The following is a 26,971-nucleotide window of genomic DNA, read 5'->3' as shown; positions in this document are numbered from 1 at the left end:
CGGGAACCGGCAGTGAGCGGCGATTGGCGGGCTCCGGCGGAAGCGAGGGGGCCACCTGGCCGCGGCGCTGGAGGGAGGGAGAGGGGGCAAGATGGCGGCGGTGGTGGAAGTGGAGGTTGGGGGCCCCCTGAACCGCGACGTGGACGTGGACGAGGTGAGGGCGGGGCTTGCTGCCCCACGGCGGCGGTGGGAGGGGCCTGTGTGGGGGAGGGGTGTGGGGGGCGGAGGTTGGGGGGCTCCGGAGGGGGAGGGGCAGCATCCTAGCCGCCGGTAGTATTATTACTCTTAGTACTATTATTACTGTTGCCACATCATTAACAGCATCATTGTCATTTTTCTTAATTAAATATAATCTCAGGGGACCTCAGCCTTTGCCACTTAATGCTCGGTTTAACCTCCACTCGCTTCTTAGGTTAAACTCATTTTATTTTATTTTATTTTATTTTATTTTATTTTATTTTATTATTTTATTTTATTTTATTTTATTTTATTTTATCAATGGTAGCACCTTATCCCTTTTGGTTTCTCCATTGCATTTCCTTCCCCTGACAGACAAAATCCTCTCCCTTTCCTCATAATAATAATAATAATAATTTATTATTTATACCCCGCCCATCTGGCTGAGCCTCCCCAGCCACTCCCCAGCCTCAGAGGCATCTGCGTATCCCCCTCGCCCCCACCCACCCCCCAGCTCCATTCCTCCCCCGGGCCGATCTCAATTTGCCCTCACAACAACCCTGCCAGGTAGGCTGGGCTGCGGCCGGCCCAAGGTCGCCCAGGGAGCGCCGTGGCTGCCGCCCAAGTCTGGACCCCAAGACTTTGCCATCTCTCTCTCTCTCTCTCACCATCCCTCCTCTCAGACCAAAGAATCATAAAGTCGGAACGGGACCCCTGCGGGTCATCTAGTCCAACCCGCTGCAAGGCAGAAATCTCAGCAACAGCATCCATGACAGCATCCAACCTCTGCTTCGGCCACCTTCTGAGGGAGTCCATTCCACTGCTGAACGGCTCTTACCATCAGAAATTTAGTCAGAATCTCCTTTCTTGCAACTTGAAGCCATTGCTTTCGGTCCTAGCCTCTGAAACAGTAGAAAACAAGCTTGTTCCCTCCTCCAGCACATACTGTGTTTTTATATGTGCCGGAAGCCCCCCAGAGTGGCTGGGGCGAACCCAGTCAGATGGGTGGGGTACAAATAAATTATTATAGCCATGTGACAGCCCTTGAGATATTTGAAGACAGCTTTTCTATCTCCTCTCAGTCTTATCTTTTACAGGCTAAACATGCCCAGCTTTTTCAACTGTTCCTCATCAGGCTTGGTTTCCAGACCCTTGTTCCTCTTGGTCATTCTCCTCTGCACACAGCTTGTCAATACCCTTTTTAAACCAGGGTGTCCAGAACAGGACACAGAGCTCCAGGTGTGCTATGAAATTAGCTGTGATTCCTTCTTTTGCTGGGGGTTGAGCTACTAGGATCCTCTGAGTCCCTTCCAACTCTATAATTCTGTTGTTTTAAATCCAGTGTCACATTCCTTGCCCAATACCCAGAGTAATCACACCTTTTTGCTGCTGCTGCTGCTGCTGCTGCTACAGTTGCTGTTGCACATATAGTGTGATTGCCAGTGAGTGGGGCTTGAATATACAGCTTAAGCAAAGAAGCTGGTCCCTGCCCCAAGGAACATTTGTTGTTGTTTAGTCGTTTAGTCATGTCCAACTCTTCGTGCCCCCCTGGACCAGAGCACGCCAGGCACTCCTGTCTTCCACTGCCTCCCACAGTTTGGTCAGACTCATGTTTGTAGCTTCCAGAACACTGTCCCACCATCTCGTCCTCTGTCGTCCCCTTCTCCGTGTGCCCTCCATCTTTCCCAACATCAGGGTCTTTTCCAGGGAGTCTTCTCTTCTCATGAGGTGGCCAAAGTATTGGAGCCTCAGCTTCATGATCTGTCCTTCCAGTGAGCACTCAGGGCTAATTTCCTTAAGAATGGATGCGTTTGATCTTCTTGCAGTCCATGGGACTCTCAAGAGTCTCCTCCAGCACCATAATTCAAAAGCATCCATTCTTCGGCAATCAGCCTTCTTTATGGTCCAGCTCTCACTTCCATCCAAGGAACATACAGTGTTAAAAATGTTACAGAGGCAGGGGAAGAGTAACAAGGCCCTGGTTGCTAGATCAGATCAAAGGGCGTCCATCTAGGCCATCATCAATTGTATTATTATTATTATTATTATTATTATTATTATTTGAATTTGAATTTGAATTTGTATACTGCCCTGTACCTCAGGGCAGTTCACAACATAAAATCACAATAGAAAAGACACAAAATCTCTCTCCCCCCAATGGGAAGCCCAGAGGCCAGGACATGAAGGCAACAGCGCACTTTCCTCTACTTGGATACCCTGGTGGCTGGTATTCAGAAAGACATCACACCTTTAGTGGAGCCAGCCCAGTAGGGCAAATGGGGCATTGCCCCACCAAGCTCAGTCTGCCCTCCGCGGACCTTCACGTGCCTTCTTACAACAGTCCAACAGGTGGCCCCGCCTACCAGCTTCCTCCTCTGCCTCTGTGTCGCACTGGATGAACTCAGCAGGATGGAGACAAAACTAGAAGCCGTTGGCATAGGCTTGCCTACTGCTTGCCTCCCTGCCTTCCACCTCACCAGGCCCAGTGGGCACCAGCCATCACTGGCTGCCTCTCATATCAGAAGTTTTTTTAAAATATAATTTGTATACCGCGTAACTGCAGTAGTTTCTACACAGCGTACAAAGATGCAATACAAAATAAAAATAAGTTAAAACTATAAAATCAAGCTTCTGTTAAAATGCCTACTGATATTTTTTAAAAACCCCCACTTTATTTATTTGAATATTTATGAAGTGCACTGTATTTTAAATGAAAACCATTTTTAAAAGTCAGACATATCAGTAAAACCTGGTTGCCATCCTGGCTGGTTGCTGTTGATAGCCTTATTGCTCAGTTCAGTTCTGCGTACCTAGGATTGTTTTCCAAGAGACATAAGATTGAGAGCGAGGCAGAGATTGCATGTGTTCATTTAAAAACTTTTAGTTCCTGACTTGTGTGTCTAAGATAAGGTGGAGAGATGGATGGCTCCCAGTCACACCAGTGTGAAATTAGACAAAGGAAGCTCCTGGTTTCTTGAGCAGTCTAGGATGTGGTATTTGAGGGAAAGCTTCCATGGATTCTCCTTTTTTAGAAACAAGAAGTTAGTTACATAATTTCTGCAAACTGCAAAGTTAAGAAATCCTATATTTCAGAATAAGTGAATATGCAATCCTTCTCCTGTTAATACTTGGATATTCCAGTAATTTGGGGGCTAATAGGAAGACAGAAGTCAGCAAACTGCAATAAGAGGAGCTGGGGTTAGACAGGGAAGGAAGCAGAGCAGAGTCATGCAGTGCTTTTCTCCTCATTTCTGCCTGCAGATGGAGTTGCTGATAGATAATAATTCTGCTGTACTTTTCCTACACAAGGAACATTGGTGCACGGGGATCCATGGCAGTGGCAGTGCTTGCATGGCGAGCCCTGGGCATGTGGGCAGGACCCGTGTGTGGCTGCCTCCAATGTTGGCACTATGGGGCACCTACAGCAATGCGGGGGAAGCCCATGTCAATGTGTCCCTCTGAGCAAGAAACCGTGTTTACTTGAGTAGGTTGCTGGCAGTCACTTCCGGCACCTTCAACTGCAGACACCTCAGAGCTTCTCATTTGACATTAAGAGATCTGGTGAGCGGGTGTATTGCTGGACTTCTTTCCCTCTTGCATGGAAAAAGGTTGTTTTCCTGCCCTGCTTGTTGGCTGGGCAGAGAGACTCCTGCTGCAGGATCAGCCTTCTTCGTTAGCTGAGTTGGTGAGAGAGTTGGCCCACTTTCCCCCGGTGTGGCAGTAAACAGCAAGATCTGCTCTGCCTGCTGCCTCGTGTTGCAAGCAGCTGCTTAAGTCATGATTACTCTTGCCTCCTCTTTCCTCCTTGCTTGTCCTTTTGCCCTCTGTAAGGTAAGCCCCGGCGCAGGCTACCTGTTGCCACGTACAGCCAGGGTGGGGCTGATGCTCGGTCTGTTTTTTGTTATTCACATCCCTGCGATCCACCAGCTGCATCTTAAATTTACGGTGCGAGAGGGGGCCTTAGTGGTCTCTTGACCTTTAAGGAGCATGACTCAGTGTGTGTCTGGTGATCCTAAATATGCACACGCTTGCTAGCTGGAGGAGTCCTCAGAGTCCAGCACTTGTTGCAAGAATCCGGAAGTTGGCCTTGGTCCACCGGCAGATTGAAATTCTACCTCTTGCCTTAAAATATTTTGCTGTGCCAGGGTGGACTAAAGCAGGTCTCCTAAAGACCGTACACGTTTCTCATGACCAAAAGGCCCTTGTTGTAAAATTCTGAGCGTTTTTGATTCTCGTGGTTTTAAAGGGAGATGGCTCAATTTTTCAAGAGTGCGGAGAAAAATCAGAAACAAGGAGAAACCACAACGGTGTCTCATCTGTAAAATCTGCTGGTCTTTTAGGAGCTAATATATGACTGTGCATAGTAGCTGGGTAGATGCATTTTGCTTCAGGTTCTTGATCTTTTCAGATTATCACTTAGTCTAAACCTTATTGCATGCTTACACAGGAGTAAGGTCCTCTGAACTCAATCTGAGACGGCGTATATAAGATTTCACTGTTAAAGATGTTTATTCTCCCCCCCCCCCGCCACAACCTTTGGGAAATCCTTGAAGTTGTGTTTTTTTAAATAGTATAATCTTTCCAGATAATCTTCTGGCCATCATTCAACCTCATTTTAAATTATTGAGCTCCAGACAGGCAGCTCCTTTCTGCAAAAGAAACAGCTGCCTCCCTTCAGCCTTGCAAAGAAACTTGGGAGGCGATGAGCTACACACAGGAGCCCCATCAGACTCTCACACCACCCCAGAGTCAAAATTAGATTGTAATCTCTTTGGGGATAGGGACCTGCCATTTTGGTTATGTTACTCTGTAAAAAGTGCAGCGGGGCATAGATGGTGCCGACAAAATTCCAATCGACCCCCAAGGAAGCGGGTGTGTGTGTGTTTGGCACTTACTTCTCTAAGAATCTTCCCTAGCCTCTCCTAGAAGGTGACCTAACAATACAGGTGGAATCTGTTGGGCTGCAAAGGTTCTGTATGTTTCTCAGTGTAGTGGGGGGGGGGGGGTTGGAAGGCCGATTGGCATTTCACAGAGGCTGAGTTTGCGGAAGGGAGTCGAAGGTCAGCCATGCTTGTCTGCTTTGAAGAGTTAAGATGGCTGTCCTAAAGGTGAGTGGCGTGGTTGATGGCAAGTCTCTCTATAGCTATGCCTGTCTTGCACTAAAGCAGAGAAGCCATGGCGACAGCAAATAGATTCTTCAAGATGCCACAAGTACTTTGTGCTGCAGCAACACAGCTACCCCTGGGTAACTTGAGGGAGACTTCCAGATAGGGGTTGGATGATCTCAGTGCCTGGATCCCTCGGAAAACGCAGTGGATGAATCAGTTTATGCATGTGTATTCCTGTGTCATTTACCAGCGTGTGACAATGAGGTTTCGCACTCCCTGGGATTCCATGCTGGCAAAAGAGTACATGGAATCTGCCCAGAATGGAGGGAATAATTGAATATTGTTGGTGCAGCACTAAATCCCTTTTGGGATCCTGGCATTCCTGCATGAAGCGCTGCTTAACACTTGGCTGGGGCAACTCAGTCAGATGGGCGGGGTACAAATAATAATAAATTATTATTCTTATTGTTGCTGTTACTGCTTAAGGGTTCTGGAGACGCAGGTGGCACTGTGGTCTAAACCACTGAGCCTAGGACTTGCCAATCAGAAGGTCAGCGGTTCAAATCCCCGCCATGGGGTGAGCTCCCATTGCTCGGTCCCTGCTCCTGCCAACCTAGCAGTTCGAAAGCACATCAAAGTGCAAGTAGATAAATAGGTACCACACCGGCGGGAAGGTTAGCAGTGTTTCCGTGCGCTGCTCTGGTTCACCAGAAGTGGCTTAGTCATGCTGGCCACATGACCCGGAAGCTGTATGCCGGCTCCCTCGGCCAATAAAGTGAGAGGAGCGCCGCAACCCCAGAGTCGGCCACGACTGGACCTAATGGTCAGGGGTCCCTTTACCTTTACCTTTAATGGCTTAATTTTGAAATGAAATCTCATTTCAATTAGATGTGGTTCATTTTTATGTATGGCAGGGATAACCAATGTCATACCTTGCAGACGTCTTGGAGTCCAACCCCCATTAGCCCCTCTTGTGCCTATGCTGGCGTGAACTGATGGGAGCTGTAGTCCAACCCCTCTGGAGGGCGCCAGGTTGGGCAAGGCTGCTCATGGGGTGGCTCGGTGCAGGGTGCATGCGAAATGAGAGAATGTCATGTTTTTATTCCAGGGTCTTAAGTTCACACTTTTAATTTAAGAAAAGTATTTTGAAAGAAAACCACTTGGCGCTCGTGGAGCACCTCAAGCTTCTATCAAACTTTGCTTTGCATTCCAGAGAGATCAGGGGCCAAATCAGTTATGCCTCCTTGCCGATTCTAAAGTGTGTTTGGTGGGAGGGCTTGCCTTCTTTCCACCAAAGAGCTGGAAGCAGGAGAGTGTTGGGGAAGGAGGGGGTTTAGCTCCCCTCCTCTGGACATGACTTTTGATGTATGTATGCCCCTCTCTCTCCCTGGTTTGTAGCCAAAGGTCTGTTAAATACAGGCATGCACAGACACACCTTGGGCCATCCCTTGAACCCTGCCCCGTGGCACGTGGAAGAATCCAGGAGCAGTTTTTGTGCTTGGTTCTTGCTCAAGCTAGAGATTGTCGCTCTCTCTCTCTCTCTCTCTCTCTCTCTCTCTCCCAGGCTTATGCTGTAACTGCTTGTTCTTGTCTCCCACAGGTTGATTTATCGCATTTGGCTCCCGAGGAGAGATGGAGGTGAGTGAAGAGCCTGCCTGCCTGCCTGCAAGGTTCATGGACTTGTCAGATGACACCTGTATTCTCTTCTATTGGGTCCTTAAAGACCAAGTTCCCTGCCTGGTGCAGATTTCTTTATGGCTGGTGCACAAAGCACTTGTGGAAATGTGAAATTATGCAGTTTGCATGTGCCTCTCAAGAGAATTTCCTGTCTCCTCCCTCTGTTTTATAACAACAGTCTTTGCAGGAGAGCCGAATAGCTGCTTTATTTTGGGGTCATTTAAAACTTGACAGATCCTGTATTAAGATGGTATCTGGCAGAGCAGCAGGTCTGGACCTCAAACAGTTGATACATTTGGATGGTGGCTCCTTTAAAAGGGTCCTACTCCCCTCCCTTGTTTTGACTGAGGGAGGCTGCCATAGTTCAGCTTAGCTCCAGATGCCCCCGGCGCTTGAGCCCACCGTTGGGCTGTGCAACCTCATCACCTGTGCCAAACGCCGCCCAGCTTTGCAACCTGGACAAATAGCGCCAGCCAGCCTGTTTCCATTGCTTTTTTCCAATACATTGTTATGCATCTGCTACTTACTCTGTGTAATTTTTATTCACTTCGTAGCTCCTTTCCATCCTTATTTGTGTTCAAGGTGCCAAAGATCATATTGGTCTGGCATTTCGCTTCATAGAATCATAGAATCATAGAGTTGGAAGAGACCACAAGGGCCATCGAGTCCAACCCCCTGCCAAGCAGGAAACACCATCAGAGCACTCCTGACATATGGTTGTCAAGCCTCTGCTTAAAGACCTCCAAAGAAGGAGACTCCACCACACTCCTTGGCAGCAAATTCCACTGTCTTCCTAGAGGGACCAATTCAGGAACCTTCCTCCATTTTAAGAACCCTAACCTATTGCAAAAAAAAGAAACAAAAAACTGTTCAGCTCTCTGCCTTGCTTGATTTAACTCATGCAGTTTCAGTAAGCCTCCCTCCAACCACGTACGGTTGAAACGGCAAGAAGTTAAATGTGTGCAATCGTACTGTACCAAACTCCATGTTTCCTGCAGCCCACGACCCCCCCCCACACACACCTGCTTCCATGTCTTCTTGCAGAGTCCAGTTTGCCATGCAGGTGTGATGCTGGCAAGTACCCTCTGTGCTTACGTGAGATGCAAGAGCTGCAAAGACCATGAGTGTGTGAGAGACTGACTTGCTCTGCTCTCGTTCCAGGGTCGAACACGCTCGGATGCATGCCAAGCACCGCGGCCACGAGGCCATGCACGCCGAGATGGTCCTCATCCTGATCGCCACCCTGGTGGTGGCTCAGCTCCTCCTGGTGCAGTGGAAGCAGAGGCACCCCCGCTCCTATAACGTAAGCTGCCCCCTCCCCAGGGTACATGTTCTCGAGACCCCTCCACCATCCTCACAGGGGTGCCACCTATGGAAACCCCACCTGAAAGGGGATGAGGCTGCATTCTGTAGGTGGGGCTGGGCTTTGTGGCTATGACTTCTCTCTTTGGGCAGAAGGCCCACTCACATGGTATCCCACTGGGCAAGCAGCAAAAAACCCCAGTGCAAATAGTACACTAGAAAATGTGAATGGACCCAGCTTGCATTCTGTGTTTGGCAGTGGTATAGTTTGCTCCATCTTCCATCCTGGAGATATTTGAAGATGGTGACCATATCTCCTCTCAGTCTGCTCTTTTCTAGGTTAAACATCCCCGACTCCCTCAATCGTTCCTCCTAAGGCTTGGATTCCAGACCCTGGATCATCTTGGTCCCCGTCCTCTGCACTCGCTCCAGCTTGTTGACAACCTCCTTAAATTGCGTTGCCCAGAACTCTTTCCTTCTCTTCCCTTGCTGCAGATGGTGACCCTCTTCCAGATGTGGGTCGTGCCCCTCTACTTCACAGTGAAGCTGCACTGGTGGCGGTTCCTGGTGATCTGGGTCTTCTTCTCGGTCGTCACAGCTTTCGTCACGTTCAGAGCAACACGCAAACCTCTCGTCCAGACGACTCCCAGGTGAGCAGAAACCTCTTGGCTCTTACATACGAACGCAGGAGCCAATGGCACACCAGACCCAGCTTCCCGTTCTCTCAGTGCTCAACCAGACGCCCAAAAGGGAAACCTGCAAACAAGTTTTGAGCAGTAGAGCAACTCTCTCTCCTCCTGCATTGCTGCTCCCAGCCGTGGAGGCAGAGCAGAGCCATCCTGGCCAGGAGCCATCAATAGCCCTCTCCTCCTCTGTGAATTTGTCCTATCCTCTTTCAAAGCCATCCAGATTGGGGGCCAGCCCTGCCTCCTGCCGGAAGGAGTTCCACAGTTTAACTCTGCGCTCCATGAAGGACTTCCTTTTCTCTGCCCTGAATCTGTCTTCCCGCTTCTCTCTTTTGCACATAGGTTGGTGTACAAGTGGTTTCTGCTAATATACAAGATCAGCTACGCCACGGGAATTCTGGGCTACATGGCTGTGATGTTCACGCTCTTTGGGCTTAACCTATTATTCAGGTGAGAGAACCCCTCTGTTTTTGTTTTTGTTTTTTTTAAATAATTTTTATTCGTTTTTCAAACAGATAACAAAAACAATACAAAACAATATAGTTTCCAACTCATCATTTCATACCCTTCTTTCTTTTGACTTCCCCATACCTCCCCATCCCTGCATCCTTGTTTAATGGTTCTTTAGCAACCCTTAGGTCCATTATCTTAATTCCCTTTCATAAAAATTCCTTTAGTTTTTTGATTACTGCTGCAATTCTTTACCTCTTACCCCCTGACATCTTAACATTCCTCAATTTTACAATTATTTTTAAGATATATTTTGAATTTCTTCCAGTCCTCTTCCACTGTCTCTTTCCCCTGGTCACGGATTCTGCCCGTCATCTCGGCCAGTCCCATAAAGTCAATCACCTTTGTTTGCCATTCTTCCCCTCTGTTTTTGGCATTACAAGAGATCTAGCTTTCAAGTCTCCCACTAGCTGCAGAAACTGCCCTCTTCATAGATGTGTCCTTGTCTTAGTACATGGCGTATTAGAAGAATAGTTTGGGGAAGTGGGACGGGCAGTCAAATGGGCACAAATCTGGCAGCGCAGAGCGAGACATGAGGGGTGCGGGGCTATGAGATGTCCAGCACTCGTAACCACTGCATCCCGCTGGCTCTGCTCTACCCCTGCGAAATGCTTAGAAATCAGAAAAGGAGACATTTTCCCAGCGTCATCCTGTGATCTGAGAGGCATGCCCCAGGAATAGGGACCAAGGATCCCAGGGAGAGGGATTTGGAAGGCTGCGCTTTAGCGATATTATTCACAGGGTGCACCTTTTGTATCTCATGCTGCCTCAGAGCACCTTTTACTGTCCAAATGAACAGTCAAGCCAGCCCTAAATTAAGCAGGTGTGGTGCAGTTGCCACAGAAGATGCCCAGCCCCAAGAGGGTGTTCCCACACTCTCCCTTCTGCCCCCTCCTGCTTCACTGTTGAATTGGGGAGTCTGGATGCTGAGCGTGACCCAGAAGAGAGACAAACCCCAGGCAAAACTCTCAGTTCCCCTCACAGTCTGTCTCATGAATGTGGTCAGTGGATCTGAGCATGATCTGTGCCAGAAAGAGACCCAAATCATCCAGCATTGGGGGACAAAAGGCAAAGAGGAATGGAGAGGAACATAGGAAGCAGCAGCAGCCAGGAGGGGGCGACGTGCAGCTCCTCCCCACTTAAATACAGGAAGGCTTGCTCCATGTTTACTTCCTGACTTCTAGGAATCCCACTCTCCTGGGAGACACAAGCCCCTTTCTCTGTAAAAAGGAAGAAATGCTAGCTGATGTGTTCAGGGCACCAGTTCCGTGCCAGATCCTTGATTCTGCATTAGCGCTGAGAAACGCTGGGTGTGCAGAAGACATCGGGCCTCATTCAGAGAGTGCAGCACGGGGCAAAGCGAGGTGAAATTAAGCGGGTGTGAGAGAACCTGCAGCGTGGCTTCTGCGTGGTGTGTTCAGTAAAGGCCCTAGCAGTTGCCCTGAGCTGTCTGTCAGTGTGGGACTTACGAAAGGCTGTTCCCTTCGATAGAATCAAGCCAGAAGATGGAATGGACTTTGGGATTTCTCTCCTCTTCTATGGCCTCTATTACGGAGTACTGGAACGAGACTTTGCCGAAATGTGTGCTGACTACATGGCCTCCACTATAGGGGTAAGATTCATGCAGGGCAAGCTGCTTTTTAAAGAAAAGGGTTAACGTAACCTTGGGAAACAAAATAACAAACATAAATTTAGGAAAGCCAAGTAACGCTGTCCCATCTGACACGGGAGTAGGCAAAACTTTGAGAAACCAACAAATAATCAGTGTTGATGAATTCTAGGTTTTATACAGTGGTGCCTCGCAAGACGAAATTAATCCGTTCCGCGAGTCTCTTCGTCTAGCGGTTTTTTCGTCTTGCGAAGCACGGCTATTAGCGGCTTTAAGAAAAAGGAAAAAGAACTCGCAAGAACTCGCAAGACATTTTGTCTTGCGAAGCAAGCCCATAGGGAAATTCGTCTTGCGGAACGACTCAAAAAACGGAAAACTCTTTCGTCTAGCGAGTTTTTCGTCTTGCGAGGCATTCGTCTTGCGGGGCACCACTGTACACTGGTGCAGATAAAAGAGCGCTGTAAATTGTCAGCGTTGGCATTTGTGATAAATGCCCTCTTGAGTTTCTGCATCCTCAGATCCTTTTTTCATCTCCTCTGATATGGCCAAGTCCCAGACATTAGCATACCCCAAACAAGTATTTAGGTTTTGTAATACTTTTCCCCTTTCAAGCAATGGATAATCTGGCAGCATCCAGCAGCACAAGTCAGTCCTTTGGCCGAATGTCCACCTTCAGATCCTTAAAAACGGGCTGCAGAGATAGTTGGGGAGCTCCCTTGATAGGGTCCCAAGTAATTTTAGAAATTTATTGATGTGCTTCAGTCCAAAAGTTACAAACAAAGAGGGGTGGGGTGGGGGGAGTTGCTTATAATCCGATCTTGTCGGTCACCAAGGGCTCACCCACACTTTCACTTGGCCCGTATTTTGGTCATATTGTGTCCCGATTAATTCCCCACCCCACCCCCGGGTTCGAGAGCTTTTCTGGTCATTCTGCAAAAATCCAGTCTCACCCGCTGAACCAGAGATTTTGCTCAATCAAGTTTCAGTTCAGTGGGAAAGATGGGATTTTTGCAAGGCACAGAACAAGAATGGAAGCGAGGGCTGAGAGGCATGAAGATGGTGCCTGGCGGTGTTCCTGCCCCACCTGCCTTGAGGCTGCTCTTCCTGGGCAGCATCCTGCTTCTGTGAGCAGCTCTGCCCTGAGCTTGGGTGGCGGCTGAATTCTGAGTGTGAAAGCCGCCTTTCACTTGGGTTTTCAGCTAAGCCAAGCGCCAGGTATTAGACTAGTATTTTACAATGGGAGGGGGGGAGGCTTTCGCCTGGGCAAGGAGGGTTTTAACGCCACAGCTGATCTCAGTACAGTGGTGCCTCGCAAGACAAAAAGAATCCGTTCCACGAGTCTCTTCGTCTAGCGGTTTTTTCGTCTTGCGAAGCAAGCCCATTGACGGCTTAGCGGATTAGCGCTATTAGAGGCTTTTAGCGGCTTATCGGCTTAGCGGATAAGCAGATAAGCGGCTTAGCGGCTTAGAAAAAGGGGGGAGAAAGGAAAAAAAAACCCGCAGGAACTCACAAGACATTTTCGTCTTGCAAAGCAAGCCCATAGGAAATTCGTTTTGCGAAGCACCTCCAAAACGGAAAACCCTTTCGTCTAGCGGGTTTTCCGTCTTGCGAGGCGTTCGTCTTGCGGGGCACCACTGTACCAGGAGGATGGGCTGGCAAGTCATACTGTGATTACAGTGAGAGAGGGGTGTCTCTCTCTGCCTCCGTGATAAACTTCGGCCACCAGTCGGTGCCAGAGAGCTTCTTTGAGAAGCACTCTTCATAATAGCCTCAGGATGCAAAGTGCAGCCACACGGGGCAAACTATGCCCTCGGTTTCCAGAGGGAAGCATTCAGAGATGTGCGCATGACAGCCACGCTTGACATATTCAAGGGTGATCAGATTTGTAGCCCCGAACCATCTGGAGCAGGGGTCCTCAAACTACGGCCTGTGGGCTAGATCCGGCCCGCCTGGCAGATCGCTCCTGACTGCCCCCCCCACCAGCAAGGCCCGAGGCTCAGAAGGGGCTGGGCGGGAAGAGTCCTGAGGTAAAAGCATGCGTGTGTAACAAAGCCTTGGTAATGCGGTAGCTACTGCCACCACCAGCTGCTTGGTAACGGCGTGCTGCCCCTTTAAGTCAGCGGAGGATGGGACAGTGGCAAAGGAACCCCTTCCATGCCAGCCCTTCCCCTCCTCCCTTCCCCTCAGGCCGGCTCCGTACCCACCGGAGCCATGCCTTGCCGGCCGGTTGCCTCCTTATCGCACTTGCGGATCCCATGCGGCAGCCTTGGCAACCTTAAAAGTTAGGGAAGCACCAAAAACACAGGCAAGATATGCAAAATAGAATTAGCAAGAAGAGAAGTCTGAATCACAACAGTTTATTGTACAAGGGAATCTCCATGTAAATAGTGGAGGATTAACCTTTCAAATAGAGCTCTCCACCCACACTTCCCCAAGTTTGAAAATAAACTTCAGTGCAGAGAAAGTCACATGCTTGAAGAACGACAACATCAAAAATAACCCAGAAGAAATGAAGTATAAAAGTGACTCACAGCGCCTACATCAAACTAGAAACAGAGTACCAAGTTTTAACCTCCTTAATAATACGTAGTAATAATAATTTATTATATGTGCAGTGTGCATAGGAATTCGTTCATATTTTTTTCAAACTATAGTCCGGCCCCCAACAGTGTCTGAGGGACAGTGAACTGGCCCCCTGTTTAAAAAGTTTGAGGACCCCTGGTCTGGAGCGAGGGAGCCAGACTGGAGGAAGTCTCGTGTCAACCTCTCTCATTTCATTTATTACACTTATTAGTCACTTGTGACCCAAAAGTCTCCATTAAGAAAGATACACAATACAGAATGTCATGGTTGGTGGAGAGGGAATCATATAATACATGAATGTTTCATATAGCAAACTGTTGGGAGAGGAAACATACCAGCTGTATAAATAGTAGTGAACAACATTAACAACACAGTGATACCTTGGTTGTCAAACTTAATCTGTTCTGGAAGTCCATTCGACTCCTGGAACAGTTCGAAAACCAAGGCGTGGCTTCCGATTGGCTGCAGGAGCTTCCTGCACTCAAGCAGAAGTCGCGCCGGACGTTCGGCTTCTGAAAAACTTTCAAAAACCGGAACACTTACTTCCAAGTTTGTGGCATTCAGGAGCTGATTTGCTCAGGAGCCAAGCCATTTGACAACCAAGGTACCACTATGCTAAAATAATAAACACAGCAATCAAAGGGTGACAAAGTATCACCCCCTGACCCTTTTGCAGCCAGCCTCAGCTCCCTGGATGAGGTCTTGCTTCTCGGATGGGGGGTCATCTCATGGCTAAGGTTTTGTGTGCGGTTGCCACCTGGCTGCGGTTACTCTGCGCTCTCGCCGCAGCCTTCATCATCACTGTAGTTCATTCCTGAGCCGCTTTTCCACAGTTGTAGCCCTGCTCAAGGCAGCTTGCAAGACAAGAAGTTCACGTAATAATGAAAACGTAACAAAAGTAGTCGTAAGCAGCAAATAAATACATTTGAAGGCACCTGGAACAAAATTAAGCAATCCCCGGGAAAGATCTAAAATTAAAGAAACGGGAAATTTATGACAGTAACAGTGAAAGTTAAATCATGACCCAAACTAAACCCCCTAAAGTGAGTCTGCAGATCCTGAGAAGCAGGTCTTGAAGGACTCGCATCCAAGGTGGTCTCTGGGGCTAGTTTGCTGGTATTCCCCCCAGGAGGGAGCCTGAGTTGAGATGCCTCCACTCACCCGGGTCCTCTGTGTCTTCCTCCCGGCCTCTCGGCACCTCCGGAGCAGTTCTACAGCGCGTCAGGGATGCCCACCAAGCACCTCTCGGACAGTGTCTGTGCCGTCTGTGGCCAGCAGATCTTTGTGGACGTCAACGAAGAAGGGATCATCGAGAACACATACAGGCTGTCCTGCAATCACGTGTATCCTTTGGCGGGGGTGCTGTCTGTAATTCTGGCATCGCGGAGGGTGGGGTGGAACAGGTGGTTCTTGGGGGCTCCTTCCAACCCGACAATTCTGTGATTCCACGGCCTCTGAATACAGTGGGCTGTCCGTCATTGGAGGTTTCTATGCAGAGGTTGGCTGGCCAACTCTCAAGGATGGTGTAGTTGAGATTCCTGCATTGCGGGGGGGGGGGGGGGTTGGACTGGATGAGCCTTGGGGGTCCCTTTCCAACTCTATACAGTTCTACAATTCTAAGTGCTGACGTTCTCATTCTTCAGAGGGCCAAGCCCCTTCTCCTGGAAGCCGTGACTTTGCAGGGGTGCCGTCATCCCCATGTGTGTTCGCCCACACCGCAGCCAGGGGAAGCGTTGAGGCCCTGACTAAATTCACGACTGCCTCCCCGGCCCAGTTTCTGTGACGCTGCCTCCCTGCGGCTGGGAGGTTGTTTGTGGCTTCCTCCATGTGCGCCGGGGGAGCAAGACTCCTTGCGGCTTGTGCTGAAATGTCATGACTTGTGGCCGCTGGTTTCAGCCGGAAACATTTCGTACCTCTGCACTCTTTCATAGGGAGGCTTGAGCGGAAAGCGAGCAAAGAGCGAGGGAGAAAATCCTTTGCTGCGTAGCAGCCTTTCCCAGCATGGTACCAGCTGGCTGTTTCAGACTACGACTCCCAGCAGCCCCGGGCAGCACAGTTGTTAGAGCACGAGACTCTTAATCCCAAGGTTGTGGGTTCGAGCTCCACATTGCATGAAAGAGTCCTGCGTTCCGGGGGTGGGCTAGAGGACCTTCGGGTTTCCCTTCCGACTCCACATTTCCGTGATTCTAGGGATCCTGAGCGCAGCCTTGGAGCTTTGTGACGGGAGTCCTGGTTAGTGACGCAGCAGAGCCCTTGCGGCTCCCTAGTGTGTGGTTGTGGTTGGAGAAAGAGGAACCAGGAGTGACACATGAAGGCAGAGGCGTGGAACTGGCAAGCGTCTGTCACAAGCGCTGGGGGATCCTCGTGTGTTTGTTTTTCTTCCCTGTTACTATGACAGTTCGGTGTCCGGTCATGGCTGGAATCTATGTACATGCGTACGTTTCCCTACATGAATTTCGCAGGCTTCTCTTTCAAAGGCAGGAGAGCGCCCAACTAGCCAATGGCTGCATTGGGCTTGGATTCAGTTTGATTTGTTGCATTGCTATTCCGCTTTCCATTTGAATGTATCCGCGTACAGGCAATGAATCACAAAGACAGCATCACAAGTATGGTCACATATTATATACATGGAACCATTCTTCTTCTTCTTTAGTGATCCCTCGTAGCCGAGTAAGATTGTCTTACATGAACATGGTTTTATCAATGAGTCTGTAAGTGACTGTGGAGGCCAATTCTGGACCCACACGTCCTTCCACGGTGGGGACATAGGTTTCCGGGCGGGAGTTGATCACAGCGTGGATTTGCCAAGCGTGCCTTCCTCTTAGCACGTTTCTCCCTTGCGTCCTGAGTTCAAGTGTCTTCAAAGCCTATGGCGCCTTCGCTAAAGGCTGTTCTCCAATTGGAGCCCTCTGCCTAAGCACAGGAGCTCCGCCAGGTCCTTTGGAACCATAGAACTGGACTCAGAAGCGGCCCAGAAAGTCATCTAGTCTAACCCCCTGCAGTGCAGGAATCTCAGTGAACAAGAAGTCCAGCTGCAGCCAGGGCAAGTCGGAGGCAGCAGGTGCTTCTGATGGACATTGGGGGGGGGCTCTCTGTCCCTCCTCTCCCCCATTTCACAGGGTGAAACCTGAACCCACCCCACCCCACCCCCGTAGGCAGCCAGCAGCAGACCATCATGTTGTTGCCTTTTCTGCGCTTGGCTCCCTCGGCCAGATCTCTCTGCTGCCTCCCGGAGTCTGCGTGTGCGTGGGTGTGCCTGGTTTTTCTCTCTCCTCCCCCCGCTGCCCTTAACTCGCTGCCCCTTCCAGCTTCCACGAGTTCTGCATCCGCGGCTGGTGCATCGTTGGGAAGAAGCAGACCTGCCCCTACTGCAAAGAGAAAGTGGACCTGAAGAGGATGTTCAGCAACCCGTATCCTTCAAGGAAGGGGGTCTGCAGGAGAGGGGAGGAAGGGTGGCTCACGAAGCTCGGAAGCCTCTGCAGCCAGAACAGGCACACCAAGCAGCTCCTTTGACTGAAAAACAGCAGCCTATGGCTGGGCGCCGGCTGGAGAGGAGCAGCAGCTTCTGCCCAGTCCCTCAGAGGTTGCAGCCATGGCAGGGCAGTAGTACCTTGGCTCTCAAACTTAATCCGTTCCAGAAGCCCGTTCCAAAAGCAAGGCATGCTTTCCCATAGAAAGTACAGTGGTACCTCGGGTTACAGACGATTCAGGTTACAGACTCCGCTAATCCAGAAATATTACCCGGGTTAAGAACTTTGCTTTAGGATGAGAACAGAAATTGTGCAGCGGCAGTGGGAGGCCCCATTAGCTAAAGTGCTACCTCAGGTTAAGAACTGTTTCAGGTTAAGAACAGACCTCCAGAACTAATTACCGTAATTTTCACTCCAAAACACGCGCTTTTTTGCTCCTAGAAAGTAAGGGGAAATGCCTGTGCGTGTTACGGAGCGAATGCACTCGACCGGAGCCATGGCTGCCGTCAGTCAAGCAAAGCGGGAGCCGCTTGCAGGGCGGAGGAGGGGGAGGAGCCGAGGAGGAGGGAGGGAAGGAGAGCCATGGCAGCAAAGCGGGCAGCAGCCGCTTACACGCGAGGAGGGACAGACGGGAGCCATAGCGAGCCGGAAAAAGCGCCTCGTAGCCAGCAACAGCTGCTGCAGCCTCAGCTAGCAAAGGTCCGCGCGCTCTCTAAACGGAGCAATGAGGCTGCAGAGGGACGGCAGGGCACAGGAGGGCTCTGAGCCACAAGCGCAGTGAAAACCAGTAAAAAAGTTTTTAAAAAGGCTGCTGGGGACAGGAGGGCACGGGATGAGGGAGAGGGGGAAATTACGATTCTCCCAGCATCTCAGCTGATCCGCTGAGCGGGACTTGGGTTGCAGGGGATTCGCCATTAGCTGTGTAAAGCAGCAAAGAGGGAGAGAAGGAGCAAAGCGGGAGAGGAAAGGAGCTGCTTACACTGCTGTAAGTGGCTGCTGTCCGGTTGGCTCCTTTAAAGCAACAGTGCTCTTTCCCTCCCCCCCTCCCCGCTCAGCTCACCAAAAAGCTCCTTTTCCACACACCCCACCGAGCTCCTTCTCCCTTTAAACCCCTCGCCTGCATTATTAGGCGCATCCTTCTCCACACACCCCACGCATGTTCCTTCTCCCCTTAAACCCCTCTTCTGCATGGATCCACATGGATCCTCAGGATTTTTGCATTGGGCTACCCCAAACTCACCGTCAATCACGTCTGTGGCCACAGCATGAACCACAAAAATCATACATCCACTGTTTCGTTTAGAATATTTTTTTTCTTGTTTTCCTCCTCTAAAAACTACGTGCGTGTTATGGTCAGGTGCGTCTTATAGAGCGAAAAATACGGTAAGTTCTTAACCTGAGGTACCACTGTAATGCAAAATGGATTAATCTGTTCTAAGCTTTTAAAAACAACCCCTAAAACAGCAACTTAACATGGATTTTACTATCTAACGAGACCATTGATCCATAAAATGAAAGCAATAATCAACGTACTGCAGTCACACAATCATTCAATCAGTAGCAGAACTGGGTTCCACACAGTCGCAAAAACAAAAACGCAAAATAGTGAAAACAGGCAGACCTCAGCGTAACACTCAAAACAGAGCACGTTTGGCTTCCGAAAAAAGTTCGCAAACCGGGACACTTACTTCCAGGTTTGCTGTGTTTAGGTTCCAAGTTGCTTGAATAGCAAGGCGTTTGAGAACCAAGGTACCACTGTAGTGCCTGAAATGATACATGGTCTGGCAAAGGGACAGGCAGAGAAAAGTTTCCTTTCCTCTGTCATCACCCCGGATCTCGCGGGCATCCAGCGGAGATAAAAAGAAAGGACACACAGTTAACCTATGGAACTCCCTCCCACATGAGGCTAGATGGCTTTAAAGGAGGACTGGGCAGATTCATGGAGGAGAGGAAGGGATTAGCCCTGGGCTTAACGTCAGAAGAGCCTGCTGGATCAGGCCAATCTGGTCCTGCATCCTCTTCTCCCAGTGGCCAGCCTGTGGGAAACCATCACGCAGGAGCCGACCACAAGAGTCCTCTCCTCTCCTGTGGTTTCCAGCAACTGGTGTTCAGAAGCACGGAGGCAGAGCTAGCAGCCGTCAACAGCCCTCCATGAATTTGTCCAATCCTCTAGGTTGGCTGCCACCACTTTCCTCCAGCAGAGAGCTCCACAGTTTTAACTACCATATTTTTCGCACCATAAGACGCACCTAGTTTTTAGAGGGGGAATGCAAGAAAAAAAAATTTTTTTAAGGGAGTGCTGAGCAGAGCCTGTATGCATCCCAGGCTCTGCTCAGCGCTCCCTTTCAGGAGCCGCGTGGAGCATGTGTGCGGTGCTTGCAGACTTTCCTCGGGGGGGGGGGGAGCATCCAAGCAGCTCGTGAAAGGGAGTGCGGCTCTTGGGGGCTTTTCCGGGGAGGTGGGGCTGCCCTCTGTCCCTTCCCCCACCTCCCACAAGAGCCAGCAAGAGCCGTGCGCTCTTTAAAGGGTGTGTGGCTCTTGGGGGCTTTTCTGCCTGCCTCCCGCCTGCATTCACTCCATAAGATGCACACACATTTCCCTTTACTTTTTAGGAGGGAAAAAGTGTGTGGAGCGAAAAATACGGTATGTTCCTCTGGAAGAACCTTCTCCCTGCAGCTGCCAAAGCTTTGGACCTGCAGGGGTCTGAAACTCATTACTCGTTAATTTGGGCAATTCTAAGCGGGAGGAGCAGCTATCCCACCGGCTTTGGGCCCCCCTGGTTTTTGCACCTCGTGTTTCCTTTTAACTCTTTCCGCCGCAGCTGGGAACGGCCGCACGTCATGTACGGGCAGCTCCTCGACTGGCTCCGCTACCTGGTGGCCTGGCAGCCGGTCATCATCGGACTGGTCCAAGGAATCAACTACATCCTGGGCTTGGAGTAACCCCGCTCTCCCTCCCCCCGCCGGCTCCCTCCTCCCACCTCTGTCCAGGTCGCGTCTGGGGAGTTGCAGCCCCCGAGCTGCGTGTGGCGGAGGGCGGCGCTGAGGACACCCAAAGGAGGAGATGCGTTTTGAATCACTGACCTCTCAGGATCGCGGCCTCTTGCTCAGCAGCTGCTGCGACAGCTGGAATTTGGGGGGGGTGGGAAGGACTTTGCACAAAAGGGGGTGTCGCCGCCGCTTGGGTTGGGAGGGAGAGGAATCTTTTTTTAAGAAAAAAAAGAGAGAAAAGAAAAGAATTATTTTAATGAGCATATTTAAAACCTTTTTATTGCTGATGCGAAAGGAAACAGAACCTTTGGGGGGGGGGCTCCCCTGCCGTACCAACTCGCTCGTCCTTAGTTATTATGGTTGCCATAGAGCAAAAGAAATAAGCAGAGAGAATCTGTTCTGCAGCAGCAGCACTGTCAGCCCCAGACCTGCCCTTGCTGGCCAGCCCTGCCCCATCCCTTGTGGGGGATCAGGATTCGCACTGGGGTCCCCTCCTAGCCAGCACATCAGTTCTGAGAAGCAAGACTTGGCTGTGGGATGCAGCTGGGCTGCCCAAATGAGGCCTGGGAGTCTCTGCCTGCCACCCCATCACCATCCTGATACAGGAGAGGGGCTGGCAAATTGAGACCAGCTGCCCAGGAACGGCCTGGAGGGGGGGGGGGGTAGCAGCAATAATGTGCATTTTGTTGGAGGGAGAGGATCCTCTTTGAGTGTTCCAGCTCGGAGCAGCCTTTTCCCAACTTTCTTCACATATCTTGCCTTGCTGAAAGTAGTAACCACCCCCTGGCTTGCCTTAGGTTTATAAACCTGGGCTGGTTCAGAAAAATCTTCTCTCTCTTTCTCTTTCTCTCTCTGTATTTTTGCACTATTTTTCCTCTTACAACATCCCTGCTGGTAGCCGGGCATTTTTTTGTACAGTGAGTTCCTTTTCTACGAGAGCACGTCTCGCTGGTCTCTTGTTAGAAGAGGCAGGGCCCGCCAGCTCTCGACAAACAGGAGCTGCGAATCGGGGCCTGCCATGCCGACTCTTCCCTTCTCCCCGAAAAGGACAAGCCGGCCGCCTTGGATCCCGTGGGACGATTTCTGCCTGCAACCTTTCCGTGTTTGGACATAACTGCAGGAAGGCATGCGGGTGTTTCTCCCGAAAGCACGTTGATGACGAACTACAGAGAAGAGGGAGCTCGCCCAAGCAGCCCCACGGAAAGTATGGGCCTGTGTGTGCAATAGGGTGCTGCTCAGCAGGGAATTGGCAAGCAAGGGTGCCACAACCCTGAGCCAGTGAGAGGCTGTGTCTGTCCTGCTGCTCGCCTGCTGCCCACACCACCGGCCATCTTTGGTTGACGAGAACCAGCTTCTCCAGAATGTTGGGAGCATCGTGATGGGAAACAGGCCGGGCTGGACCCTCCTGGGGCAAGATGGGCAATCACCCCTTGGCCTCCAAGCCTTCCTTGTGCAGCCTGGCGTCACCCCACGAAGCCAAAACTCCCAGGGGAGAGTGATGGCACCGTCCGTCCGATTCCAGTGCAGTTGGGGCAACTCAGACGTAGGAAGTCCACGGGAAATGGCACCACCATTGGAATCGTCAGCCTCCCTTTGCCCCTGGGACTCTCCTGATCTTTTGGACCACAAATCCCATCAGCCCCGGGATTTGCAAGGCCTCTGGGTAGGGGAAGCTGTGGGCAACGCCGCTTGCGGCTAGGCCAGTTGGGTATATTGTGGATGGATGAGAGAGAGGGGGTCTCTCGAGCCTTGCATTTTGCCCCCTGCCCTGTGGCAACTGCTGAATTGCTCTCCAGAGCTGCAGCTGAGGATTGCCGCCATCTCTGACTTGTTCCTGGACTTTTGATCAAAAGTAGGATCTTCATGTGAACATCCTGTTCTGCACTGTTTTGATGCTGGGAGTCCAAAGGCAGGTGCATGTGTGATAGAGGGTGAAAAAGCCCTAGTGCATTGGGAGGGATCTTTCCTGGGGCGAGAGGGAGGTGTCTCCAAGGGCTGAAATAAACCTTCCTAGGCAGCTGGACCCACCCGCCCCACTTTTCCTGGGGGCACCTTCCTGGTTCTGCGCTAAGCTTCAAGTGGGATGTCGGACGGGGGAAGTTCCGAGGGTGGCAGATATAACGTTCTGCATGTTGCAAGAATTTCCTCGCCCCAATGCATGCCAGTATTTGGGGGTTCTGTTGGGCAGCCAGTGGGGCAGAGGGTCAAAATGTGTCGCTGGATCCCTTGTGGAGTGACCTCGCTATCCAAAAAGGTACGGTGCAATTTGGGGAGAGTAAGGGTGCAGAGGCTTCAATGGGGCTGAGCCACACTCTGCACCCGTTTGCCACCCCCCTAATAAGCATATTTAGTTATGCACACTGAGGAGGTCTGGTTTGACTCTGTGTCTGCACTGTGTAATCCACAAACCAGACATTTGCAATCTGATATCTCTTCTGCGAAAAGATCTTTTGAAAGGCATAGCGTGGCTTAATTCTTTTTCTCCCCTAAACAAATGTGTAATAAATTCTGCCGAACTGCGTGCTCCTTGTATTCCCAAGAAGTTCCTTGTTTGGCTGGGAGGGCCTTGCGCGTCAGACGAGGTTTGAAAGGCATTTTGAATGGATTTCTTTTCCTATTTAACCAAGGAGGCCATCATTTCCTCTCTTAGTTGGTATTATATAATGAGTGTCCCTTGTAGCCAAAGCAGCGCCATCCACATTCAAGAGGAAGGCCCTTGCAGTCCCCAGGGAGGAACTTTGCAGAAGGGGGGGGGGGGGCAGGCATTTTGAAGAAATAGCTAAAAGTGGTGATAGGCACACTATGCATTGAAAGCAGGATCACACCACTTTAAGCAATTCCAGTTACCAGGAAGCTTGGGAACTGTAGCTCTGCAAAGGGGACAGGACCTCCGAAAAGTCTCAGCGCCCTTAGAAAACAAGAGTTCCCAGGGTTCTTTGGGAGAAACCCTGGATGCCTGAAAGTGGCGTTATAGTGCTTTCAATGCACAGTGCGGGTGGTCTCCTGACTGTTGAGAGGGAACTGAATGGAGTATCGTACAGCTGAACATCAGGGGAGAGGCCGTGACTGGCTGGAGCTGTGAACAGGAGCCCTGTGCTGCAACATTTTATTGCAGGTCCTACCTGCCCTTTTCAAAAGCAAAGCTTTATTTATGCTCCCCACCCAAATGCACTTGAGCAGTTTATGGTTGTTTCAGCTCCCATCCCAGTGGTGTCTGGGCTGTCTAGGAATGGTTTGCCTGAACCGTGCGCTGGAGCAGTTTGGGTCAGGGGAGAGAAAGACGGAAGGGTTCCTGTTTCTTTTCTCAAATGGTACTCTGTACATGAAAACACGTCAGGGTTCCTTGAAAGGAAAATAAAGCAAAATAATTCTGATGACTTGCTGTGACTCAGACTTTTGACATTAATTTACACTGTGCTGACTTTGCAGGGGAAAAAACATGTCCATTTTGACTCGGTTAACAGAGCAGCACTCTGGGCTGTAGTAAATTTCCATCATCATTGGAACGTGGTGCTTAACATATCTCAGAAGCAGAAATAAAACGGCAGGTCCCTGCCTTCACAGAGCATACAGGAATCTAAATTTTGATTGCAAGGAGGAAGAAGAGAGAAGCAGGGGTGGTTTTGACCCTGTCCTCCTGCTGTAGAAGAATTGGGGCTTGGCTTCTGCTGCCCAACTCCCCAAGGGATTCTGCACCCCCTAAGTCCATGATCTGTCAGAGAAGAATGGATGGAGGCAAGATCCCGTGAAAGCAAGGAGATCTTTCATTTTTTGTTGCAATAGAGTCCCCCCCACCCCCACCCCCCACCTTGCAAAGAGGTAAGAGAGACCAAGAATAAAGTTTGCAGGAACCTTTGAAGACTTTTGACACTGTCCAATACATTTTAAAGACTGTAAAAGAAAGACAAAAAATTAAACAAAACAAAACAATACAATGCAAAAACAAAAACACCACACAACACCAACCCCCAAACATTAAATTAACAAAACCAAACAAACACAATTTAAAACACATCTAATAAGTTCAGTATCTCAACTTTCATATACTTGTTTCAACGACCTCCTCACACCTCCCTTTTTGTATTCCACTTTAATTAACTGTTTCAGCAATTCCTTTCCATCTTCCTCTGTTTTCTGTCCTGTAATTTATCTTAACATATTCTAACCTTATTTTTCCCTTTAATATATAATTGTCTTAACATATTTTAACTTTATTATCCCTTTAATACTCTAATAATCTATTTGTACTTAATTCCTTGTAACATTTCTACTAAAGCCATATAGCTCCTTTCCAACATTTTTCTAACACTCATTAATTTTACAATATTTTTATAGTCTTTAAACTTTTTTCAATCTTCTTCCACCGACTCTTCTCCCTGGTCCCAGATTCTGCCAGTCATATCCGCCAATTCCCTATAGTCCATCAACCTGGTGATCTTCTGTCCGATGCTCTTAACTCTGTTCCAAGTCCCTTCTGCGAGTCTTCTTCATATTTATACATGAACTTTACTTTGTCTTCCACTGATCTTATTTTCATTTTCCTTCCTTTGAGGCTAAAGAGTAGATCTCGGGGAAACTCCCACCTAAAGATGATTTTATTCCTTCTCGACAGGGCAACCAAATCTCCGTAGTTAAATCTAAGATCCGAAAGGTATTTCAGGATGTCTTTCAAAATTTCCACTCTTGACTGTTGTTCTTCTAAGTTCCTCTGGTATTTCCAACAGTCTCTTATTTTATTCTTCTCTTTTTTCCCTCCTCTTCCAAGTCCGAGAGCCCTCACAGTTTTAACCTCTTCTTGACCCAAGTCCCGGTCCCAAAAGTCATCAAATTCCTGTGTAAGGAAATCTATCAAACTTTCCTTCTCCAGTTCAGGTAGGGCTCTGATCCTCAAAATCTGATTTTCTTTAAATTCAATCATAGCAGGCATCAACTTTTGATCATCAAATTGCATCTGTAAGGCTGGGACTCTCTCTCTCCAATTGTGTTACTTTAGGTTCAACGGCAATAACTTTCTCCCTAGCCTTCTCCGCAGTTTGCCATGTCAAAGTAGATTCCTGTGTCAGTTTCTGAATAGTTTCTATATTGGTGTTCACTTTTTGTCCCAAATTGTCAATTTTGGTGGTTACCACATCCACCTTTTTGTGAAGCTGTTCCAGTGAGTCACTTATCTTACATAATACAACCACTAAGGCCTCTTCTGTCAACATTCTTAACTGATTCAAGGTCCCCAGAATCTCACAGGTTTTTATCTTGCAGCTGGAGATTCCCCCAGCTCAACTCTTGTGACAGTTTCAAAAGCGTCCTCTAGAGGGAAACAGTTTCTATTTGTATTAGTCCTTTTAAACTCAATTCAAACAATAAAGTTGGTTTCAATTTTCTGTTACTTTTACTCCTTTTTAAACGCAGACGGAGACCATGGAAACAATGTATTCCTCTTATTTAACTAACTGTCAGTGAATGTTCTAATCACGGCAGTCCTGTTGGCAGCCCGTTTCCAGGATCAGAGTGGTGGTATATTAACTCTGTTCGCTCTCTCCTGCAGGTATACTCAGTCCAAAACTTTCCCCCCTCTTCTCCTACCACCAAGGGGGGTTTAGTATTTTTTACTGATGGAAATTTAGTCCTTTACAATAGACTTTCCGAGACTTCAGCTTGCATCCTCATTGCTTCAATCTATTTACAAAAGGGGAAGGTGGACTTCCTGTGTTAGACCTCCCCGTTTCGACACCAAATTAAGACGTTTAAAAATCCAATTCTCAGCTCTACTCACGGGTAGTTGCTTTAAGACCAAAATGTCCACAGGAAAAAGTCAGGGCTCTCCGGCAACAGCTATGCAGCTTCGCTCCATGGAAGAAGCAGTCAATTCGAAGCACCGCGCCGCTCACCCCACGTCGCTCCGGATCCCCGAAACCGGGTCTCCCCGCGAGTAGGGGAGGCGCAAAGGGTGCCAGCCAAATCCCACGTTCACAGGCTTCACCCGCCTGTGATTTCTAGTGGGTCTCCGCTTTCGCCGTGGCGGCCAGACCCAGATTTCCACGAGGCAAATTCCACGAGGCAAATTCAGAGGAATTCAGCCATTACTGGAGGCGCTAACCCGGAAGTCCCCGACATTGTCCAATCCTTTAGACAAAGACTACCCTGAAAGCACGTGGGTCTAAACCACTGAGCCTAGGGCTTGCCGATCGGAAGGTCAGCGGTTCGAATCCCCGCAACAGGGTGAGCTCCCATTGCTCAGTCCCTGCTCCTGCCAACCTAGCAGTTCAAAAGCACGTCAAAGTGCAAGTAGATAAATAGGTACTACTCCGGTGGGAAGGTAAACGCCGTTTCTGTGCGCTGCTCTGGTTTCGCCAGAAGCGGCTTAGTCCTGCTGGCCACATGACCCGGAAAATCTGCAGACAAACGTCAGCTCCCTTGGCCAGTAAATCGAGATGAGCACCGCAATCCCAGAGTCATCCGCAACTGGACCTAATGGTCAGGGGTCCCTTTACCTTTACCCTAAAAGCACAAAAAGAGGTGGTCTGTATGGTTTCTCTCCTCTCTGCCAAGATACCTGATAATGTTTTAATGGTTGCGTTACCTGGGCAGCCTAGCCATTCTTTTGAGGTGGGAAATACTTTAGTTCTTGAATCCAGGTCACAGGCCCATCCTATTCATACACCAAATATGCCCTTAAGACAGGATTTGAAGGATTTGTAAGTGGAAAGAGCTATTGGGAAAGCTTTCTTCAATATACTGTATTTTTCGCCCTATAGGGCGCACCGGCCCATAGGGCGGACCTAGTTTTTTTTGGGGGGGGGGATAAAGAAAAAAAAATTCCCCCCCAGGCGTGGGGCTGGGGTGGGGGAAGCCTGAGCTCTCC

At 49.5% G+C, this 26,971-nt stretch overlaps 2 protein-coding genes and 1 long non-coding RNA gene across 5 annotated transcripts in view; 2 read left to right on the top strand and 1 right to left on the bottom strand.

The window, feature by feature from the left end:
* The window catches only part of LOC307214995 (secreted frizzled-related protein 2-like), a 187,868-nt gene that overhangs the window by 17,884 nt on the left and 143,013 nt on the right, over positions 1-26,971 (top strand). The window lies entirely within an intron of this gene.
* RNF121 (ring finger protein 121) lies at positions 61-23,489 on the top strand. Of its 3 annotated transcripts, none has more exons than XM_079974030.1 (9): positions 61-154; positions 6,886-6,923; positions 8,124-8,265; positions 8,760-8,914; positions 9,293-9,400; positions 10,952-11,072; positions 14,862-14,995; positions 16,961-17,062; positions 19,944-23,489. In XM_079974030.1, the coding sequence occupies exons 1-9, from the start codon at positions 92-94 to the stop codon at positions 20,062-20,064; spliced, it is 984 nt and encodes a 327-aa protein (XP_079830156.1). In that variant the 5' UTR covers positions 61-91; the 3' UTR covers positions 20,065-23,489. The 3 variants fall into 3 exon arrangements, with proteins under 3 accessions (XP_079830156.1, XP_079830155.1, XP_079830157.1); XM_079974029.1 differs by lacking the exon at positions 61-154 and adding an exon at positions 1,267-1,416; XM_079974031.1 differs by lacking the exon at positions 61-154 and adding an exon at positions 5,130-5,285.
* LOC307215248 lies at positions 20,336-26,893 on the bottom strand. The gene is made up of 2 exons (XR_013838425.1): positions 26,250-26,893; positions 20,336-24,003 (listed from the first exon to the last, which is right to left on the bottom strand). It is a non-coding gene; the product is annotated as an uncharacterized lncRNA (long non-coding RNA).

The sequence above is a fragment of the Podarcis cretensis genome (assembly GCF_951804945.1).
Source record: "Podarcis cretensis genome assembly, chromosome: 4".
Classification (NCBI taxonomy): Eukaryota; Metazoa; Chordata; class Lepidosauria; order Squamata; family Lacertidae; genus Podarcis; species Podarcis cretensis.
This window is presented reverse-complemented; position numbering and strand designations above follow the sequence as displayed.